Source organism: Scophthalmus maximus, chromosome 17, assembly GCF_022379125.1.
Source record: "Scophthalmus maximus strain ysfricsl-2021 chromosome 17, ASM2237912v1, whole genome shotgun sequence".
Classification (NCBI taxonomy): domain Eukaryota; kingdom Metazoa; phylum Chordata; class Actinopteri; order Pleuronectiformes; family Scophthalmidae; genus Scophthalmus; species Scophthalmus maximus.
Genome location: NC_061531.1, coordinates 10,240,900 through 10,260,650, shown reverse-complemented (window position 1 = coordinate 10,260,650; position 19,751 = coordinate 10,240,900). Strand labels below are relative to the sequence as shown.

At 42.4% G+C, this 19,751-nt stretch overlaps 2 protein-coding genes across 3 annotated transcripts in view; one reads left to right on the top strand and one right to left on the bottom strand.

The window, feature by feature from the left end:
- lmtk2 (lemur tyrosine kinase 2) overlaps positions 1-15,526 on the bottom strand; it is a 25,152-nt gene extending 9,626 nt beyond the window's left edge. For both annotated transcript variants that reach the window (XR_004786046.1, XM_035616232.2), the window contains exons 1-7: positions 15,387-15,526; positions 8,782-8,915; positions 8,430-8,583; positions 7,998-8,074; positions 7,141-7,259; positions 6,741-6,828; positions 1,118-1,248 (exon numbers count right to left, since the gene is read on the bottom strand). Coding sequence is in view for 1 of the 2 variants with exons in the window: in XM_035616232.2 (XP_035472125.1) it covers positions 1,118-1,248; positions 6,741-6,828; positions 7,141-7,259; positions 7,998-8,074; positions 8,430-8,583; positions 8,782-8,915; positions 15,387-15,489 (806 nt within the window). In the remaining variant the exon portion in view is untranslated. The remainder of the gene's footprint in view (positions 1-1,117; positions 1,249-6,740; positions 6,829-7,140; positions 7,260-7,997; positions 8,075-8,429; positions 8,584-8,781; positions 8,916-15,386) is intronic.
- pvalb5 (parvalbumin 5) lies at positions 15,455-19,751 on the top strand. The gene is made up of 6 exons (XM_035616245.2): positions 15,455-15,591; positions 16,894-17,133; positions 17,665-17,741; positions 18,768-18,900; positions 19,169-19,278; positions 19,485-19,751. Exons 3-6 carry the CDS (start codon positions 17,681-17,683, stop codon positions 19,505-19,507), a joined length of 327 nt encoding a protein of 108 aa, XP_035472138.1. The 5' UTR covers positions 15,455-15,591; positions 16,894-17,133; positions 17,665-17,680; the 3' UTR covers positions 19,508-19,751.

The window sequence follows — 19,751 nt, the reverse complement described above, 5'->3', positions numbered from 1 at the left end:
TAATGAAAATGAATAATCCAAACAGGAATTCAAAAATAAAAACCACAGATTTGAGTGGTCACTGATCTATGCCAGAGGTTTCCCTCCACAGTTTCTGAATGAGAATATTACTGAAGTGACTCAGTTCAGATTATGAGTGTTTGCTCCTCTGCAGCATCTTTCTCACCCTGAATTGCAGCTCACAGCTGAAGTTTCAGCCCCCACACAGCACTTGTGTCTGTAGCGCTGCACAATCAACAGCCTCTCATTCAGCTCTGCCATCGTACAGCTGTTTGCGTAGCCTTCTTTGAATTTTTTTTGTGGTTCAAAGTGCAACAGAAATATTTTTACATGTGTAAAATACATATAATTTTTAATCTATTTAGTTTTTTTCAAATGGGTTCACATTGAGGCAAGCTTGTAGGACTTCCTCTGATTTTTAACAAGGATTCAAACACAGCGCCCAATACGAGGTTATCCTTTTACATGCAAAGCGCAGAATCATCATAACCTTCTGGCAGCGGACAGCTGACACTGTGGCAATGCATGGGAGCTGTGTAATTGGAACCCAGAGCTTATTCTGAGCATGCAAAATAGAGCTGATGAGCAGCGCATCGAGTGTTACCCCCACGCCACACATTTCCAACACCCCCTGTACCCTGCTGGTGGCTGCTGGTGGCCAGACATCCTGTACTCGCTGGGGGTAAAAATGAAAATGAAGCGGAACCTCTCCGCTGCACACACCTTTTTAGGAGAACACCAGTACTCCTGCGAGAGGTTGAACAGTAAACACTAAAGTAAAACTAACAGTTGACCCAAGTCTGTGATTTGAATAGCTGTCAATTTGATTAATATAAAATATATGACATTTCAGCCAAATCTTCAAAGTTGATTTGGACAAGAGCAGCCCAAGTTAATGAGACGGTGGTCACAAAATTAATTTTACTAACATCATACTATATTTTACAAAATTCTCTAAATGTCTAACACATCTACTAACTAATTCAGTAAATTAAACTGGGGCACAAAAGCATAAAACAATGGTTTAGTGACACACATTAGGCATCTGTGAGTGGAGGGTGCCGGGGGAGCGGACACAGGAAGTGTTTACTTTAGTGTTGCAATTTTGAAATGCTACCTGTGCAGGAAGTTATGTTTGTGGAGGTGAGTGACACCAGCAGCAATTTCACAGGCCATCCTCTGCAGCTGCAGCAACTCGGCATTTCGGAACATCCAATCCTGCTGAGACAGATAGCCCCGCAAATCCCCCTGCAAACACACAGAAAACAAGCATACACGGCGTCAGTAGCTCATCAGAATCATAGATAAACATTCAAGCTTATTTGTGTTACAGCGCCGATGAGGGGAATTTAAGCGTGGTCAAGAGTGATCGTGTTTGAATGCACCGTGCCGAGAGCGCCACACAGGGGCAGTAGGCTCCCCTGTTCCTGTCTCCTCAGCACTTCTCGCTGCTGATGTGTGAGAGAACCAAATAAGGGTAGCACCGTTTAATGGACCACTATGCTGTGTCACAGGAGTTTATAAATAAAAAGAGTCCAGCTCACGTCAGTGAAACAAACTGTGCGCATCTCCGGGTGGGTTTCCCATGATTGGATCGGACGAGAGGGACCGAGGGAAGCAGGAGAAGGCACTTTGAGCATTAAGTGCGCCGCAGCACAATTAAACAAAGACAGGCTTACACACGGTTAAAAGACATAAAAAGTCTCGTGTTAGAATGTGAGAGCGCTGTGATGAGTTGATAAAAGAAAAACAATCTGGAACAAGAGGGCTTAACTCCCTTGAGATCCCAGTGGCTGGACTGCGTCCTGAGAGAGACTGTAAATTTAAATTACAACAAGGGTCTCAGCTGTTAGCAGGTTCACAACCCAGGGGCTGCGTGGGAATTTCTGCAGACACCTGTGGTTATCATTCACCGGCATGTAACAGACGGCACGGCGGTTGAGATGAGCTTCTCATGCGGCATTCTGTACTTTGAGCCTTTGTGATACTGCACTACAATGTCTGCAAACAAATTCCAGGCATTAGCTATACTGCTTATCGTTCGAGGGTCGTGGGGGAGTTGGAGGAGCTGGAGCCAATCCCTGCTGATATTGGGCGGGAGGCGGGGCACGGCCTGGACAGGTCACTGGTTTATCACAGGGCTGACATAGAGAGACAAACATTTACCCTCACATTCACACCCAGGGACGATTTAGAGTCTCCAATCAGCCAAACCTGCGTGTCTTTGGACTGTGGGAAAGAAATAACATGAACAGACTCCACCAGAAAGGCTTTGGCTGGCACCGTTCGTTCAAACACAGAATCTTCTGGTTGAAATAAATAATAATAATTTGCTACAAATTGAGATTGTGGGCATTTTGTTGATCAGGTTATTAAAAACTTCCTGAGTGTAAAGGCAAAGCATGTAAGCTTAGGGTGATTTAGGTTGTGTGCTTTAGAGATCATGTTCACAGTCAATTAGCAGTACAGGGGTCCCCTGAGGAATTAGCTATCAAGAACATACTGTACACACACTGGAGTCACATAGAATAGGAGGCGCTTTTGTGAAATATGTAAAGCCACGTGCCTGTTTACTTCTCCCACAGCCATCTCACTGCAGAGCAGCTTAGACCAGTCGTCATATGTGAGCAATGGTTGAGCACTTTGACATTTTGACCCCCGCAAGCTGGATTGTGTTCGGTCATTGAACACGACTGTGGACGAAGTTAATTAAAAATATTCATGATGTCATTGCATCATATTTGCACTCTGCCTAGTTTCAATGGGTATGAGCAGCTCAATCTGACAATACACAGACATCATACTAGAGAGCTGGTGGTGTTAAGTCTGCTTCGTGTCTGGATTTTGTGATTTGTGTTCATACAGGTCCTGCAGGTGACGTCTAGAAAAGCTCAGTGATGCAGTGAATGTGTGGACGCAGCCTTTGTTCGTCACACAGCGATGCAGCTTCCATCTGGGTAACACACTGCTGCTCCACCTCTCTGGCACTCCGACGCAGAGAGGTGTGCCTCACACTCGCTGGGAAATGTTCGCAACCGTCTCCTTTGTAAAGTAGCTAAGGTTTGTCGAAAAAGGCATTAGGTTTGTTGCTAGATGATTGGACTTTAGGTTAGCTAACGGGGTCCGATACATACGTCTGTTAATAGAAACCGTCCGCGCCAATTAATTTGTACAGAGCAACGGCCTGTGGGTTAACTCCTAGAACTCGGCTGGCTGAATAGTGGTGTGACTTCAGTCGCTAACACGGCAACACGTCTGTTGACCAATGGTGTATCTCGATCGCAAACTACAACTCACTCATTGGGGACATTTGGGGGATGTAGTGCTGGACCATGGCTGCTCCAGCCAAACAGGAAAAAAAAAAGGTGGGGGTAGGAGGTCTGAAAAGGGGCTTTCATAGAAGAGCTATATTGAATGTATGGTAAGTGATACGCTCTGCCTGTCTTTACTTGTGAAGGCTCTGCAGCAGGTGATCAGCTCTGAGTAGGAGGATCCAGAGCTGTTAATTAAACAACATTAATGGGGAAAGGCCAAAACAATTAGGCCTTGTGTCTGACCGGTGAATAAGATTAATGTCTTGCTCAGCCACCACATGATTGACAGATGTAAAAAAAAACAACAACAACATAATAATAATAAATTTCAATCTGTTTTAAGTGCTCCCTTGTGCTTCATGTGGATATTAGAAACAGGCTATCCTCTCATTATTTTTAGCTTATTCACTTGTCGGTTACTACGGAGTAGGTGGGTCATTAAAAGAAATGTGAAATAGAAGGTATATCATTAACAATAAATACATAAAGCACACAAAGATCATTCAGGCAAAGTGTGTAACCATGCAAGCTGTCTCTGTTAAATCAACTCTGATTTACTTCTGGGTGAATTATCAACAATGGAGCAAATTCTGAAAAGGATAATTGGCCTAAAGATGGGAAAAAGGACGTCAACCACATAAGGGCAACTTTACCCACAAGCAGAATTTTATAATGCTCAGTGCGCTAATGGGCAGAGCGGGGTCTGTAATGTCCAACTTCACGAATGCCATGACAATAACACAAAGAGCACATCCATCCTATTGTGAGAATTGTTGCTTCAACAGCCCTAATAAATAAAGATGATCAATGACATTCGAAAGCCAATAGTGTGTCCGACGCCCAGAATCAGAGGGGGCCTAAAGAATGCCCTGGCCAGGCACCAGGCAGGAGACCCATGCATCGGAAGCCGTCACTCACACTATGGTATGTGACATTCTGTGGCCTCTGCACCAGTTGCTTGATGTATTTTGATGTCTAAAATGCTTTGAGTCAGGGTTACCCAGCACGGGTGATACGGGAAAGAAAACCACCATCTATCACTAGGCTGTCTGAGGGAACGTCACCTTCTGCTGGTTTTTGGGATTCACTTGGTCCACAGAACAGCTGCAGTGTCACATTACATGTTTCGAAATCTCAGGGAAGATTGACGAGGCCTAACGTAGTTAAGAGGCCGCAGAAAAATCGTATTCTACTTTTAACAAGCATTTGTTCCTACTTGAACTCAATTTAATTTTGATGTTTTGTGTGCAGACAGTGCAAATGGAACTTGTACATAGGATAAACTCTTAAGGATAAACCTCACTCAGTTGTGCTATCATCACACATTATCGCCTTAAACAAACAGGAATTTCCATTCATCATGCCATCTTCCTTAATGACTTACAGACGCTTGTGATAAGTCATTCACCGCGACTCATTTCCATCTCCTGACAGAGACGTTAATAGTGCTGGCAGGGGAAAGATCACAATGCCAGGACACCGGCCAGGCCTGGGCAGCTGACAATACTCCAGCCCAACAAATAATATTGGGCAAGATGAGCGGGGCTGGATCTTGCCAGGCACGTTACCAGGCGGGAAATATGGGAAGGCAAGTTGGAGATGGAGTTACTCTGTTTATTTGCATTGCTTAAACAGCTCCTTTCCCTTACAAGCAAATAAAATGTGAATTAACATCCAAAACTTCTATGCCTGCGTGGTAACATAAAAATTAAAGCCAGACGATGAAAAGGGGCACCAAGTGTCCTGGCATAAAGCAGTTGGTGGGTGGACCAGTGCCCATCCTATGAAAATACACACACACACACACACACACACACACACACACACACACACACACACACACACACACACACACACACACACACACACACACACACACACACACACACACACACACACACACACACACACACACACACACACACACACACACACACACACACACACACACACCACTGCCATTATGTTGTTGTAGTACTAGTTAGGGGAGCTGGATCACAAATGTGAAGGAATACCTAGTTTCCTGCAAAAATAACCCTTGGCTGTGTTCTGCTCTTGGTCAGATGGCTCTTTTGTGGGGTTTACATTTTTTTTGTTTATGGCTTTCTTACAACACACCTGCACCACCAACCAGTCAAGGTCACCTAAAAACTTGCTCAGATGGACGACTCAAAAACACAACAGCCTCCGGCCATTGGTCTTTAGTGGCGCAGATTGTTTCAAGGTAATGCAAAATTGCCGGCAGTAATTAGCATAATTGCTCTTGAATTATGAAGTTTCCATCGGGAGTATTCGCCAAATCACATACATTGTCTCAGGGGACTTTATATAGTTATGTCGAGACCTTACAATATTACAGAGAAAACCTAACAGTGCCCACAGTTCTGGGCAAGAAAACTCCTTTTTACCAAGAAGTACCCTCTGGCAGAACCGGACTCGGTGTGGGGCATCTGCCTCGACTGGTCGCTTAAGTTTACAGAACGTTGACTCAGTTCTTTGGAACATTTTGAGGCTGTAATTTGAACACACCTTCAAATGTTACCTGATCACAATTTGTGTTGATTACAGACGGGCCTGAATTGAACAGTGCAGTGTTGTACATGGTACTTCTTGGTTACTTCATAAAATTAATGATTTAGAGCCTGTGACACAAGAATTGCTGCATTACTGATCGTAAAAGTTTGTCCTATTAAGATAAATGAAACAACACTAAGTTTTTGTATGTTTAAGGGTAACACTTTTCTCTTCTTGCATTTGTCACTGGGGATCCAAAGGTTTCTTAAGGAACAGCTTAGTTTACTTTAGACAGAAGTCAACAGTCTCCCAACATACACAAGGTGCTACCTATAAAAATGCACAAACACAGCAACTGGTGGAGGTCGACACCAGAGGAGCGTAAATGGAGCCTGTTGCTTAACTGGGTGAGGTGGGAACGTGAGAAGTCCCAGGCTTAGACTTGCTATGCAACTTGGGCAAGGAGGTGGGGAGCGGGGGGGGGGCGCACCCCTGCTGTCAGGAACTGGGCCACCCAGAACAGATAAAGAGAAACAGTGAATAAATAAGCTGCCGTGATGTCACTTCAATATGTTCTGATGAGAGGAAGGGCTAATTTTGGATTGAGACAGTTAGCTTTCAGGCCAGGTAGTCAACAGGACCCTAAACCAATGCAAGCTTTCTGGAATGTATTTAAAGAGGAATGAATTTGTGAGCTTGACAGAATGACAAGATGTAATCCTCGGATTTCTCAATTATTGAAGCCTTAAAAGTCAGGAAGTGCAGAAATAGCAAACAATAAGTAAACCATCTTTCAAATCACTGGACACTAGGGCTCAAAGATTGCATGTTGAATGGAAGAAAACCTCTGCGATGGTCGACGGTGTATTTTGTGCTCACAAGTAACATTTGATAGCACACGTGGTCACTCACCATTTCACAGTACTCAAAGATGAGTAGGAAGGGAATGGCCTCAACACACTGTCCGATGCACTGGAGGATGTTTGGATGCTGCAGCACTCTGAAAACAAAATAGGATGAAACCCAAGCTTTAAAGTAATACTTTAAAATAACATAAATAATAGATTAGGTCCGATGCAGTGTAAGAAGAAAGGTAGAGGGTGCTGCAAACAACCCAGCGATGTAATAAGAGACATTCTTATCAACATGCATGTCACAGCGCACAGACACATCTGTGACGCACACCAATGTCTAAAACATAAATGGGGTAAATACAAAATACAATCACAAATAGATCAAATGCAAAATGATTCAAAAAGCCTGGTCCTCAGCCAAGGGGGTTAAAGTGTTCAAAGAGCAAACAATGTAATACCTGTATGGATCGCCTTGCTGCAAGAAGTCATTCTGCTCCTTGGCACTTGCATTAGCTTTTAACTCCTTCACCACCACCCTGGCTCCACCTGGATCCGTGTAGATTTCACTCAGAAGGACCTGTTCATACAAAATAACACGTTAGACTTAACAAGATACAGACAAAAAGCAAATTTTTCCCCTCCAGATCCACGTATTTCTTTATTTATTTTTTTACTGTAGAGAGAAACACTGAAAAAGGCAGCAGCTGTGAAAACTCTGGGAAAGAAGGGTATGGCCCTGGACAGGCTGAGGATTATAGGAGAGCAAGTATATTTACTATTAAATCTTTTAGCAGTTGAAAGATGCCTCAGTTGTAACCAACAGTTATCAGGTGATTTGAAAATATAATCATTGTGGACTTGCCAGTTTCCTTATGGATATCTGGCACTCAAATCTTTGGGGCGGTCATAATCACAAATTTGGAATTTATTCCCACATTGCGGTTATAATTTTTATGCTTATCACATGTCTCTGTCCCAGTGTCAATAGATGACAGCATCATGTGACACACAAAAATATCACAAAGTTTAAATGTCCTCCGCTCAGCAGGATGAAGAGCAGGGCGAGAAGGAGGATAAGCAGTATTGTCAGAATAAGCAATAAAAACAGTGGAAGAGAATATGTTCATAAACCTTGAGTTATAATATATTCATTGCATGAAACCAGCCTTTGGTGTAGATGATGTAAGAAGCCACCTTTACCACTCTCTGGTTATAAAAGCCTTATAGAATAAACCCATTCAACCAAACATTACTTGAAACTTAACATTTCTGTTTTCATTGCTGGGACATTGCAAAACCTGTGCGTTAATCTTACCTGGCCAAACCAGCCATTGCCGATCTCCTGGATGTAACTCAGATTGTGACGTGCGACCTGGAAGCTTGTGGATCCCTCTGTGAAACCCACCACAAAACAATGGTGATGAAGACATAATTGAGTCTAATTAGCAAGTTAAATCTGGATTTTTCTTTTGAAAAAGTTAAATTTGTTGCTCACAACTATGTGATCTTATAAAGGTTGATAAAACATGATTATTTATCTAAATAACTGAATTGAAAAATACAGTGGAATTTTTCAGAAAATTGACTTTGCCTTGTCAGATTTTTATAACATTTGCTACCAACCCATCCAGATGTTTTTCAATTCATGTTATATACATACATCGCTTCAAACATCTGCACATTTACACATCACATGTTTTAACATGCGGTAGAAAAGTGATTGTCTGTGAGTGTTCGTGCATCTGACCTGTGATGCGAGCAGGAGGTTGGAGGTGTGGAGGTCCAGGCAGGGCCACGGGGGACACAGCCAGGGTGTACACCTCGGCTGGAGACTGCATAGAAGGCGTGTCCTCTGCCGGGGGAGTGAAGTCAATCTCATCCTCAAAGTGGTCCTCAAATTCCTAGAACAACAAAAAAAATCAGGGATTGGGATATTATTGGGATCAAAAAAAGCTTTCTATGACACAAAATACAGCATATAACCTTCACAACAGAACCAAAATTCCCAGATGGCCCATCATTATCCGTGCCCACTCGGCATTCATTAGGTTTGCATGGGAGCTGTGTCTGTCTGGCTACCTGCCTAAAAAGACTCTCACCTTGAAGTTGATCTCCCTTTCCTTGCAGCAGGTCACGCAGTTCACCAGCACCACCACCAAGACCACAAGCGCCGTCAGCGACAACACCAAGGACAGGTAGAGAGAGGTGGACATGGTGTCGCCTGTGCTTCCATCTGAAATGAGAAAAGCACACAGAACTATGCTAAATCACTCACATTTAAAGCTGCACGTCAAATTACAGTCATTTAGAGGAGAGCAAAGGAAACTACCCGACGTTTCAAGCATAAACATAAGGGTATTTGACAGTAACACAGCACACTTGAGGGCGCGCTTCTCCAAATGCACCCACAACAAAGGTACATTCAAGCTTGAAAACAACAATACTCTGCACAACGCTTTTGCAACGCAACTGGAAGAAATGGTAAGCTGCAGCACAATACAGTCAGAATGTTTTGTTTGTCTTGCACAAAGAGTTAAAACTGTTTTGTTTTTTTCTTTTTGATTTTTACAACTTGCAAACATGACATAACAATAAATGTGAGGCCAGAAACCCCAACCTCTATGATCCCTCATCAGCCATTCAGAGCGACAGTTCTGGGGGTCTCTACTGGCTGAGAAGCAGCTGATTGTGCAGCAGTGGTGACAGCAGGGGGCTGGGTCTGCAATGGCGAGGCTGCTGCTGCTGGCCCAGCAGTTCCAGTGTCAGGGCTGACAGCAGCCTTGCAGCAACAGCCACTGCGCTGCTCAGGTGCTACTCGCTCACTGCACCGATGCCAGGATGCATTTACAGAGCTAAAGCCTTCCCATTCTACGGAAAGCGCTACTCAGTTTAGTGTAACATCTTCGTTCCAGAAGCTGCTTGGCATAGATAATGTGCTACAAAGCACATTAGGCAGAAAAAGCATATTTTAGGCCAGATGTGATTTGACGTGAAATAAGTCAGCCGTGAATCCCGTCTTTCAGTTTTTTTATTTATGACCTCGGGATCTACCATGACAGCAGAATTTGTGTTTTGGCGATAGCCTTGTTTCAAATGTATTTTCGCCCTAGATCTCATCTTGATGGTCGAGTGTGTGGACCGTGCTTCCTCATCTCCCAGATGTCATTGTACACATCCGACTGTCCACTTGACAGGTGTCACTGCTGGTCCCTGCAGCTCTTTGTCATCACTGTGAGTGGACAGTTGGCAGGAATTTAAGACCATCCCTTATACTTGCAGCTTGTATTTTCTTTCAAAGGATATACACTTCTCAGACTTTAACGAATTCAAGTGTTGCATTTAATCCCCTTATGTTGTATCACCTTGTAATAAATGTAAATATAATCTCAGCCCATTACATCATATCCCAACGTGGCCTGCTGTGTGTGTAAGCGACAGTGTGTGCTGAAAGACCAGCGAAAATGTGTGAGACACCGCTCCCCCCCGTGTTTATTCAGTCTCCCGCTGGTCATAGCTTGTCAGGTACATCCCGTCGGTGATTGGGAAAATCAACACCTACTGAGTCTCCTTCTGCTCAACTACAAACTACTGACAGGTGAAAGCGAGTACTGAATACATTCTTGGTGTATCATGTGGTACAAGAAGGAGATTTGAGTGTGACTGCAGCACAAACAGTCTGAGCCCTTTACAATGAATGAGCAACCAGACTAAAAGGTCAATGTGAATTAAAAAATAAATAAGAGTCCATCTTTCTTTCCCTGTTCTGGCATTCCATCTAAACCCATATTTTTATATTCTCAATAACCTGCTTTTCCAGACCAGCTCAATCAAAAACTGTGCCCACATTTTACCGTGTAAAAAGATCAATTCAAAAAAATTCCATTTCTGCCATCTTGAATCATGATGTCTATCCAAAAGGTTGATAGAGGATTTCACAAGTATGAAATGATGGTCTGCTCTCAGTGCAGCAGAAATGGAATTCCTGTTATCCGTAGCTAATATTTTTGATGAATCAATTTTATGCTCATGCGATAAGCAGAGACACTGGGATGGTTTTGTCTCACTCCTTAACAGATAAAAACAGGAGAAAGACGAAAAGATTTAAAGATGGGGCTGGGTATCATGGCCCAAAATTTCATATTAGGCAATAACGATAATTATCACGATAAATGTCTTATGTCATTATGTCTTTCAAGCGTTAAGACAGAATTTTGGTCCTGAGTGAGGGCCGTGGTTTCAAACTCTCCGTGCTTGCACAATGGATAAGCAGTATATCCATATATATTGGACTATTGTTATATTGCAATTCATGAAAACTGTTTTGGTATTTCAGATTTAAAACACTAGTGTGAAAGAAAGCTTGTTTTCAGGGGCCGCTGTTGCAACTAAGACCAAACCCTGGCCAAAGTTACAAACGCCACGTGCAGAACTGAATTAATTAACCTGGCACCTAGTTCTTCCAACACACAAGATGCTCGTGAATAAAATATCCCTTTGAAAGAAACCTGTGATAAGGGCGTGGAGAGGCTGAAAAGAAGTCTTACAACCAGAACAACCAGTAAGATCACTGCTGGTCAGATGGAGCAGTTTGGTTCGTAGAGAGCACATCCAATTAGAGAGTGATATTTAGACTCCTGGGGAGTGTTAGATATGATCATAATTGTCAGCCGGGATTGAGATTCCTTTCTTGTGTGCCACAGGCAGACAAAACATAGAAGGGATCACTTATTCTGCTCGCTTTACAAATGTTTGAGTCTGACTTTTCATTGCTGCACAGAAAATATATATTCAGAGGCATAACCCCCCGAACACTTCAAAATGTGAAATGTGTTTAAACCTATCCCCCTGAGATTAGTGTTACAACTGTTGATCATGCTCAGCTGAAGGCACCTCTAGCAACTTACCATTTGGGGAAATTAAAGAGAGATTTACGGTGACACTGTCCTAAAGACTGCAATGGAGAAACCGTGATGAAATATTGATGGGGAGGGTAAATAAAGATTAAATCAGAAAGTCAGGAAACGGTCCCAGTGGATGTAGCTCTTAATGATGTGTACTTACAACTGAGAAAATAAAGTGTTGTCTTATAGGGGATACTGAATGTTGTATTAGCAGACCTTTAGCAATGTTGATAATATGTGGCTTATGTAAAACTAAACCCTGCTTTGTGCCTCCAACGGCATAGGCTAAATCTCAATCTGGACAATTTTCACCGATGTTCTGCCAGTGCATTAGCTGAAAAAAACGTTGCAGGTTCATTAAACCTCCTTCAAAAGTGAACAGCAAACATTACTGTCCTGTTCCCCTGATTACCACCGCAGCCTCACACCGTGACTGGGAAACCAGAGAGACCGGAATACAAAGAGAGAGACCATCTTTCCCAAAGCTAAATTTATTTACACATGAATCAAGTCGGAGCTTGATCCTGGCAATGGACCATCTGGGTGTGAGATGACTTAATTTCATCGTGTGCACAAGACTGGCAGGAAGCAGCAACATCGTGAAACCAAGAGAGAGCTGATGATAAACCAAAAACGTATAATGCCCCGATCCAGTCGGCTCCAAAATGTCATGTGATTGTGTTTTTCATTCAACTTCGTAGAAAAAGCTTAACTCCACAATAATCTGGTGGGAAACATTTGGCTGTAATTGCAGGCAGCTTTTTGATACTAACACCTTCTGTCTGCTTCAGCAGAGCAACGGGGTTCCTGGCAGTGCAGGTCTCCCAGAGAGGCTCCAGCAGCTCCGGGGGGAAAAAAAAGGAGCTGGGTCACGGCAGCTCTCCGTGGGATCACTTCTCCTCGGTTAGGCCTCTTCTGAGTCATTGGTTCATATTATGACTTGGCAGGTCCCACCAGATGACTCAACTAGATTTTGGGACCAATACGGCAGGGAGCTGCCAGGTCTTATTTTTGGGTGCACTGCATATTTCATTAGGCATTCACACAGAGGTGGAGCTGACCCATTTTTTAGATTTTGCCCACCCGTGTCTGTGTCAGTTACGTACGGGATAGAGGATGTCATTGTCTGGCTGACATGTTTGGGTTTGGATAAGATTTGTCCATCTGCTGAGACAGGAAGCACCGAGCCTCATCGATCAAATGAAGCAGTCAATACTTTGCGGCTGCCCTTTTAAGAATCCATATTCAAAAGACTGTCCTGTCCTTTTCAATTACAAGTCAGCAGTGTTTCCCGTTCATTGACTAGACTGTGGCAGCCCGCCATAGTCTAATTTGTTGCCGTTTATTCAAAATATATCAATACTGAACGTAACGCTTGTCCACTCCAAATTCAATAGTGCATCTTAGGCCCTAAACAACATGCATGCCAACTTTGTGTGACGCCGATATGATGAATGGTTCTCGACAGACAGGCGGACAGATTTCTTGAATAATTAGCAGGATTTGTAAGATGTCTCTAGCAGTGGAGATTACCCTCTCTGCTGCCACTTTTATAAAATATATAGATATGTCTGAAAATTAACTTCATTTCTTTGAAGAACACAAAACATATGTATGATAGTGGAAATGAAATGAAAATCATAATACAGACAGAATTATTGCTACTTTTACTCAAAATTCCTGCAGGTACCAAGTTCAGTATTTATGATTATTTTAATTAATTGTTAATTTCAGTTAATTGTTCTATGCTGTCATCATTTTTATGCAAAGAATGATATTTTCAAAAGAAGCTACTTCCCCCTTTATTGTAATGGTATGTGGGTGGGTGTCGTCAGCGATATTAATGGTGGTGATCATCATTCATATCCATACAACCTATGTGTTTATGATTACATTCTTGACTACAGCAAACAATTGTTTACAAGAGTGGTTAGTTCTTGCCTCCTAAATTGCTATCAAAGTTCACCAGATTGATGGATTTAACTTTAAAAAATGTACGTCTTGGGTCATGCTCCCCCATAGTCTCTCAAAATCCTAAGGGAAATACTGCAGTCAGCATTATGTTCCCACCAACAATCAAAAGCCAAACTACATAGAAGATTCAACATTTGCACGCATTATCCTTTGTAATATACTTTAACAAAGACTCTTCTGTGTTGTGTAAATGAAAAAAGCAACTGGATCGGCGCGAAGGGCCCCTGGCTGGAGACTTTGCTCTGACGGCGACATAAAGCATAGGCTGGTTTGTAATAGCAGCATGCCCTACAGCTTCAGGCTGTAGACACTGAGCAGTGTAGTGGAAAGTTAAGGCCAATGTCCACCCTGACAAAGAGCGAAGACATACCACTATCACCTGGCCGATACTACAAGGTAAAACAATGACTATTCCATTAAAGCCTTTACTCCCAGAGAATGTGTCACTTGAAAACTGGCTCTTAAAAGGGAAATTGTTTAGTTATTATCTGGTGCATGTGACTTTTCCCACAATCTATAACCTAAATTAAACTTTAATCTGTCAAGAATTACTCTACCACCTCTGTACACACGGGAAAATAAAGACTGGGGAATGAGGGCAAAGGACAGGTTGCTATGTAATAAAGGCATAAAAACAATGCTCATATTGCAATATCACCATCCTGTACGTGGTGATATTGTTGAGCAAACAACACTGTTAATCATTGACTGGTTCTGATAAGACTGGAATGCATTACACATTACCGACCCTCACGGTAACATATTCATGTCTGTCTGTTCATTTCTCTGGGGGATGCCGGTTATACCGGTTTGTGACCGAGCGTCTGGCATCAACACAAACCATTCCCTTGCCACCAAGTCGATTTATGGCATCCACGGCAATACAGATGCAATCATAATTAGTATTCAGAATGGATTCATCTCATTTAGTGCATTCACTTTTTTTTTTTGATCAATCACAAGCGTGTGAGATGTCGACATTGCACTGAGAAGGGAAACAAAAATATTTGAGAAGCTCATCTGAATTTCCATCAGGTCATTTTGTATTAATACACTATCTTACATCAATGAATTTCCTCCTGTTTCTGAAAGAGTCAACACACTTTTACTGATCCTAAAAAAATCTATCAAATGCTCACACACCTGTAACAGGACTTGTGATGCAGGCAAGGTGTAAGGACACTATGATCAACATCAATGACGTCGTTCAAGGTTCACTTCAAACCAGGAAGAGACTGTGTGTTTTTCATGCTGGTGAGCCAACATCAAGTCTATTGTCCTATAAACTTGGTTATATGTCAATGAGTGGACTCTCCCTACTGAAAGGATAACACATCGCTACCTGCAGTTACAATAGAACGAAGCACATGAACTCAGCTCTAGACTTATTTGTCTCACATATTGATCACAATCTAACTATGATTCGTTGATGAGTGTTTCTAAACTCAACTCTAATCACTATTAACTGTTTACCAGTTTGCTGTTAGCTGAGTCGTGACTGTGACTGGCCCTTTCCCTTATCATTATCATCATTAAAAAATATTACCTGCATAATAAGACGAGAAGTATAACTTGTTCTGTCAACTGTGTGACCAAACAAACAAACAAACAACAGTCCCCTAGTGCAAGTGTCCACATACTGAAGAAGCAGGAAATGCAGCCAGGCTGCTGTGTTGTTAGCTTTTAGCTGCTGTTTAGCAAACAGCTAGCCAAGCCAGCAGCGGTTAGCTGGCAGGAACATCTGCCAGCTAACCGCTGCTGGACAGGCAACAGTGGACCGGGCAAACAGTCGCGTAGCGGTGTGTCGGCTCGCAAGTCGGCGGTCTCACCTGGTGCGTGGGGATGCCGGAGAGGGGCACCTTCAGACAGCCAAAACGCCGACAGAAAAATCCCACTGGCCAGCAACAGTACATATCCATGGCGGCTCTCCATCCTCCCAGCTTAGCTAACGAGACGTCAGCTAATCGGAATCGTCGTCCTAAACAAAAAATGACCGATTTGACGCGAAATAAACCGTCTCAATCATTGGTTATGGTGAGTTTCTCATCAGTGTAGGCCACACGAACAAGCATATTTTTCGTCAGTTGGGCCACTTGCTGTTAGCCAGCTAACTAGCTTCAGCTAGCATGTGAATGCTAACATTTTTCAGCTGACGACAGCAAACCAAACGTAACGTTCCGTTGTCCATGGAGACAAAGCGATCGATCACCTCTCACGACCTATCATCTTTGATGTGTGCACCTTAATGTCGTTAAAAAAGAAACTAGCTAAAGGAAATTAATCAGTGGCCTCGACTATCATCGGACACCCCTCCTCCAAAGCGCCATGTTCCTGTACAACGTCACATCGGTGGATGGGGGGGGTAAAAAGTTAAAATGATTGACAAGCACCGGGGCCAATCACATGGAAGAATGTCGTCGGCTTAAATACACGCAGGCCAATCAGTGCGCAGCTGTAATTGTCAGTCATGTAAATCCTGTGTTTTGAATCAAAGCTGGAGAAAGCTTTTTACATCCAGTCACTTGCCAACCATGTGAGGCACTGATTAGAACTTTGACTTTCTATATTTAAATCTTTATTTCTGCATTTACAGCCAAGCATGGACCTTAAAACAGCATTTTATTGGAAGGTTCATTTGACTGTTGCACTGATGCTGGTTTAAGCGTCATGACTTTCATTCGTTATATTAACATTGTTGTTGATAATTGTTTGACTAATTCTCAATTACTAAACAATCGAATTCGAATTAAACAAAATAAAATCCAATTTTTATCACAATAGCTTGAAATATGACATAATGATAATTGATGACGTCCAAACCAAAGCACGTGATAACTGATTCTTTTATGGTGTGATTAAAAATTAGTTAATCATCAGATTAAGTAACAGTAATGCTCAGTGCATGCTCGTGAACAGTTAACAATATGGCAGCAACTGCATATTCTTGTGTTCGTGCAGTTTCTTTACTGCACATTTTTGAAATCACCAGATACTATAAAAAAATGGAATTAACAACATTAGTGATAATTACCACATTCATTTCATCTACTTAAATGCTTTGCGTTTCCTGAGCATATCATTTACTGTATTGTTACTCATTAATATGAATGATAATTTAGATTATCATAATAATAATAATAATATTGTGGATGATAGCATTATGAGTATTTGTGGTTGTAGCGGTAACAGTAAAAATAGAAGTAGAAGGATAAATATTGCATTCAAAATTTCCCCTGATCAAAATGCTTTCATTTTTGTTGATTTAAATTTTCTTTGCTTGCAAGTTTGCAAAACAATATCAGTGAAAAAATTATCTGCTCTGATTAACTGATGAAGGAGGAAGAGGAGGAAGAGGAGGAAGAGGAGGAAGATGAGGAAGAGGAGGAAGAGGAGGAGGAGGCGGAGGCATTCTGTGGCGTGGGGGGGAATCTCCCTGGGTTTGAGGACAAATACGTCAGGTTGCGTCTTGCACCCTGGATCACGAAGCTGCAAGAGGTGGCTCATCGGCACAGAGCAGTAGAAGCAGAGGTCTGCACATCACAGGACTCAGAGAGTGAAAACCTCAACCGAAGCACAGTGAGTACCAAGTTTTTTGCAAATTCATGTGCACGGCAAATTTTTGTGTGATGATGGCTGGAAGTCCTTTGTGTATTTATACCTTGGAGCATCTCAATTATTCCTCCTACGGGGGTAACGTAGGAGGAATAATATGACATTCCATCCTCTTTTTGTTTGTTCCTTCAAGTTACAACTTTCTCTGTATAAGGATGTTTTTTTTTTCATTTTGCGAAACAAGCCTTAGACCATCAGTCAATTTTCATATGATTCAAACCATGTCATATGATTAATTATGTGTCCCACTCAGAAAGAAATGTTCACAGAGTTTATCTTTTGTACAGCCCTACTGATAAAAGGTACAACTCAGCTCCACAGTTTCGGACAGTGCGGATGTAACATAAGACTATGTACAGATGGAAGATGATGCTTAATCTACCCACAAGTTTTGACTGTCTTTAGGCTGCTATCTGACAGGAGAAAACACCTGTGCCAGTTTCATTTACCATCACTTTGCAGTTTTTTCCATGTGTGTGTGTGTGTGTCCCTCAGGCAGCCACAGAGGACCATGGCATTTGCAGGGATGCTGAACGAGGAGGACATCAAGGCAGCAGTCCAGGCTTGTCAAGGTGAGTCAGACATGCAGCGCACACTCACACGCAGGGAGACACACACAATTTACAAGCTATCTAATCATAAACACAAGAACACATCCTTTGCAGTAAGTAAATTACCTGTACATCCTCTTACATATTACACCGTGAGAGACACAGTCACACCCCTCCCACAGGGAAAAGCTGTATGATGTGTTGCTCGCAGTGGGGACACAGAGCCTGCAGGTAACCTGGCAGCCAAGTGGCTGGGGGGCAGTTCCCACTAGGATACCAAAGTGTTTATGTTGAGCATTTACACAGATAAGACCAAATCAAACATGCTATACAGCCCTCACATCCCATAGCACTTCATTATTTATCTCCGGCAATTCTATCCGCATGACAAAGCAGATACAGCTCCGATGAAAATCAAATGTCAGTGCTCATGCCCTTTATTCAAGAATACCCCCGTGCTAGAGAAGTTTTAGGAAAAATAACTTTGAAGCATATTTTTTTTTCTTTGTGCACGTGTCAATAAAAGGAGGTAGTATTTCTAGGATTAAATATCATTTATGTATTTATTCATTAATTTATTGATTTCATTATACATCTAATATCTAGTGGGGGTTACAGACAAAACACTTTATTTATTTTCAATCTTTTAATTTCTCTTACAGTTGATCCACATCCTCTTCAGCAAATGATTTTGAGTTATTTGAATGTTAGTCTTTCTTGATCTGAATTTCTTCTCTGAACAACTTGATAAGTAAAGGGCTTTTAATATTAAGGTTTGCATCAGAGCCACGGGCAATATTCAGTGTGCTTTGACTGTTTCAATGGCATAATGACATAGCCTATAATGGTATAAGTCAGTGATGCGCTGCAGGGTCTATATTGGTAAATGTCATTGGCAGAAGAATGAAAGTCATTTGAGCGAAAGAGTGAACGCGACATCTCTATTCAGCCCCTCACCATTCTTGCTTTCTTGTCATTCTGTGATTGACCTCTCACTCCCACGTCTGTCACCCCCTACTCTCTTTCTCTTTCTCTTCTCCCATGTAGCTCCGGGCACATTCAACTTTAAGTCCTTCTTTGCACAAGTGGGACTCACTGGCTCAACTGTGGCAGATGGGGAAAAAGTGTTCACAGTCCTGGACCAAGACAGGAGCGGATACATTGAGGAGGAGGAGCTCAAGTGAGGATGGATGTGTGTGTGTGTGTGTGTGTGTGTGTGCGTGCGTGCGTGCCTGCGTGCATGTGTGCATGTGTGTGTTGTTAAAAGGCTATTGCATGAATGGAGCAGTATTTTGACTATGAATGAATTGAGTTATACTGAGGGGAGGGCTGATGGGGTTGCAGCATCTCAGAAAGGCCTAGAGGCGGGATAAATGCCAAGATAAAGTGTAAGATGATTTAAGTCGGAACCCTGCAGTTATTTGTTTGTTTGTTTGTACGCCCATCAGACTGTTCCTTCAGAATTTCTCTCCGGGGGCAAGGGAGCTGACTGTGGCAGAGACCAAGACTCTGATGGCTTCAGGAGACAAGGACAGTGATGGCAAGATTGGGATGGAAGGTGGGTGTCTGAAAAACATCTGAAAAATCTGCCGGCAGATGAGAAAAGTTGCCATCGGTGCAGGGGAGCTGTCCACTACTTAGTGCTGAAGTTGCAGTAGATAAAAAGCACATATGTATAAACTATATAATAACTGCCCTCAAACAATCAAGTCAATTATGTTTTCAGCAGAAAACTGAATCCACTCTTTCTTTTCCCCCTCACAGAGTTCTGTGATCTCCTGAAATAAAGAGAATAAACACACACATGACTACAGATGTCTTTCCCTGTTTTGAACAAGGATGGAAATCCCACGTGGTTTGATGCAAAGAACCTCAGATATTCTCTCCCTGCCTGCTACTCTCCTCGTTGATGTGATACAACACCAGCTGAAGCTGGATATAGTGTGTGTGTGTGTGTGCGTGCGTGCGTGCGTGCGTGCGTTTGATCAACCAGGTGGGATGGATTAATAAAAGTATTTATTCGTTGTGATA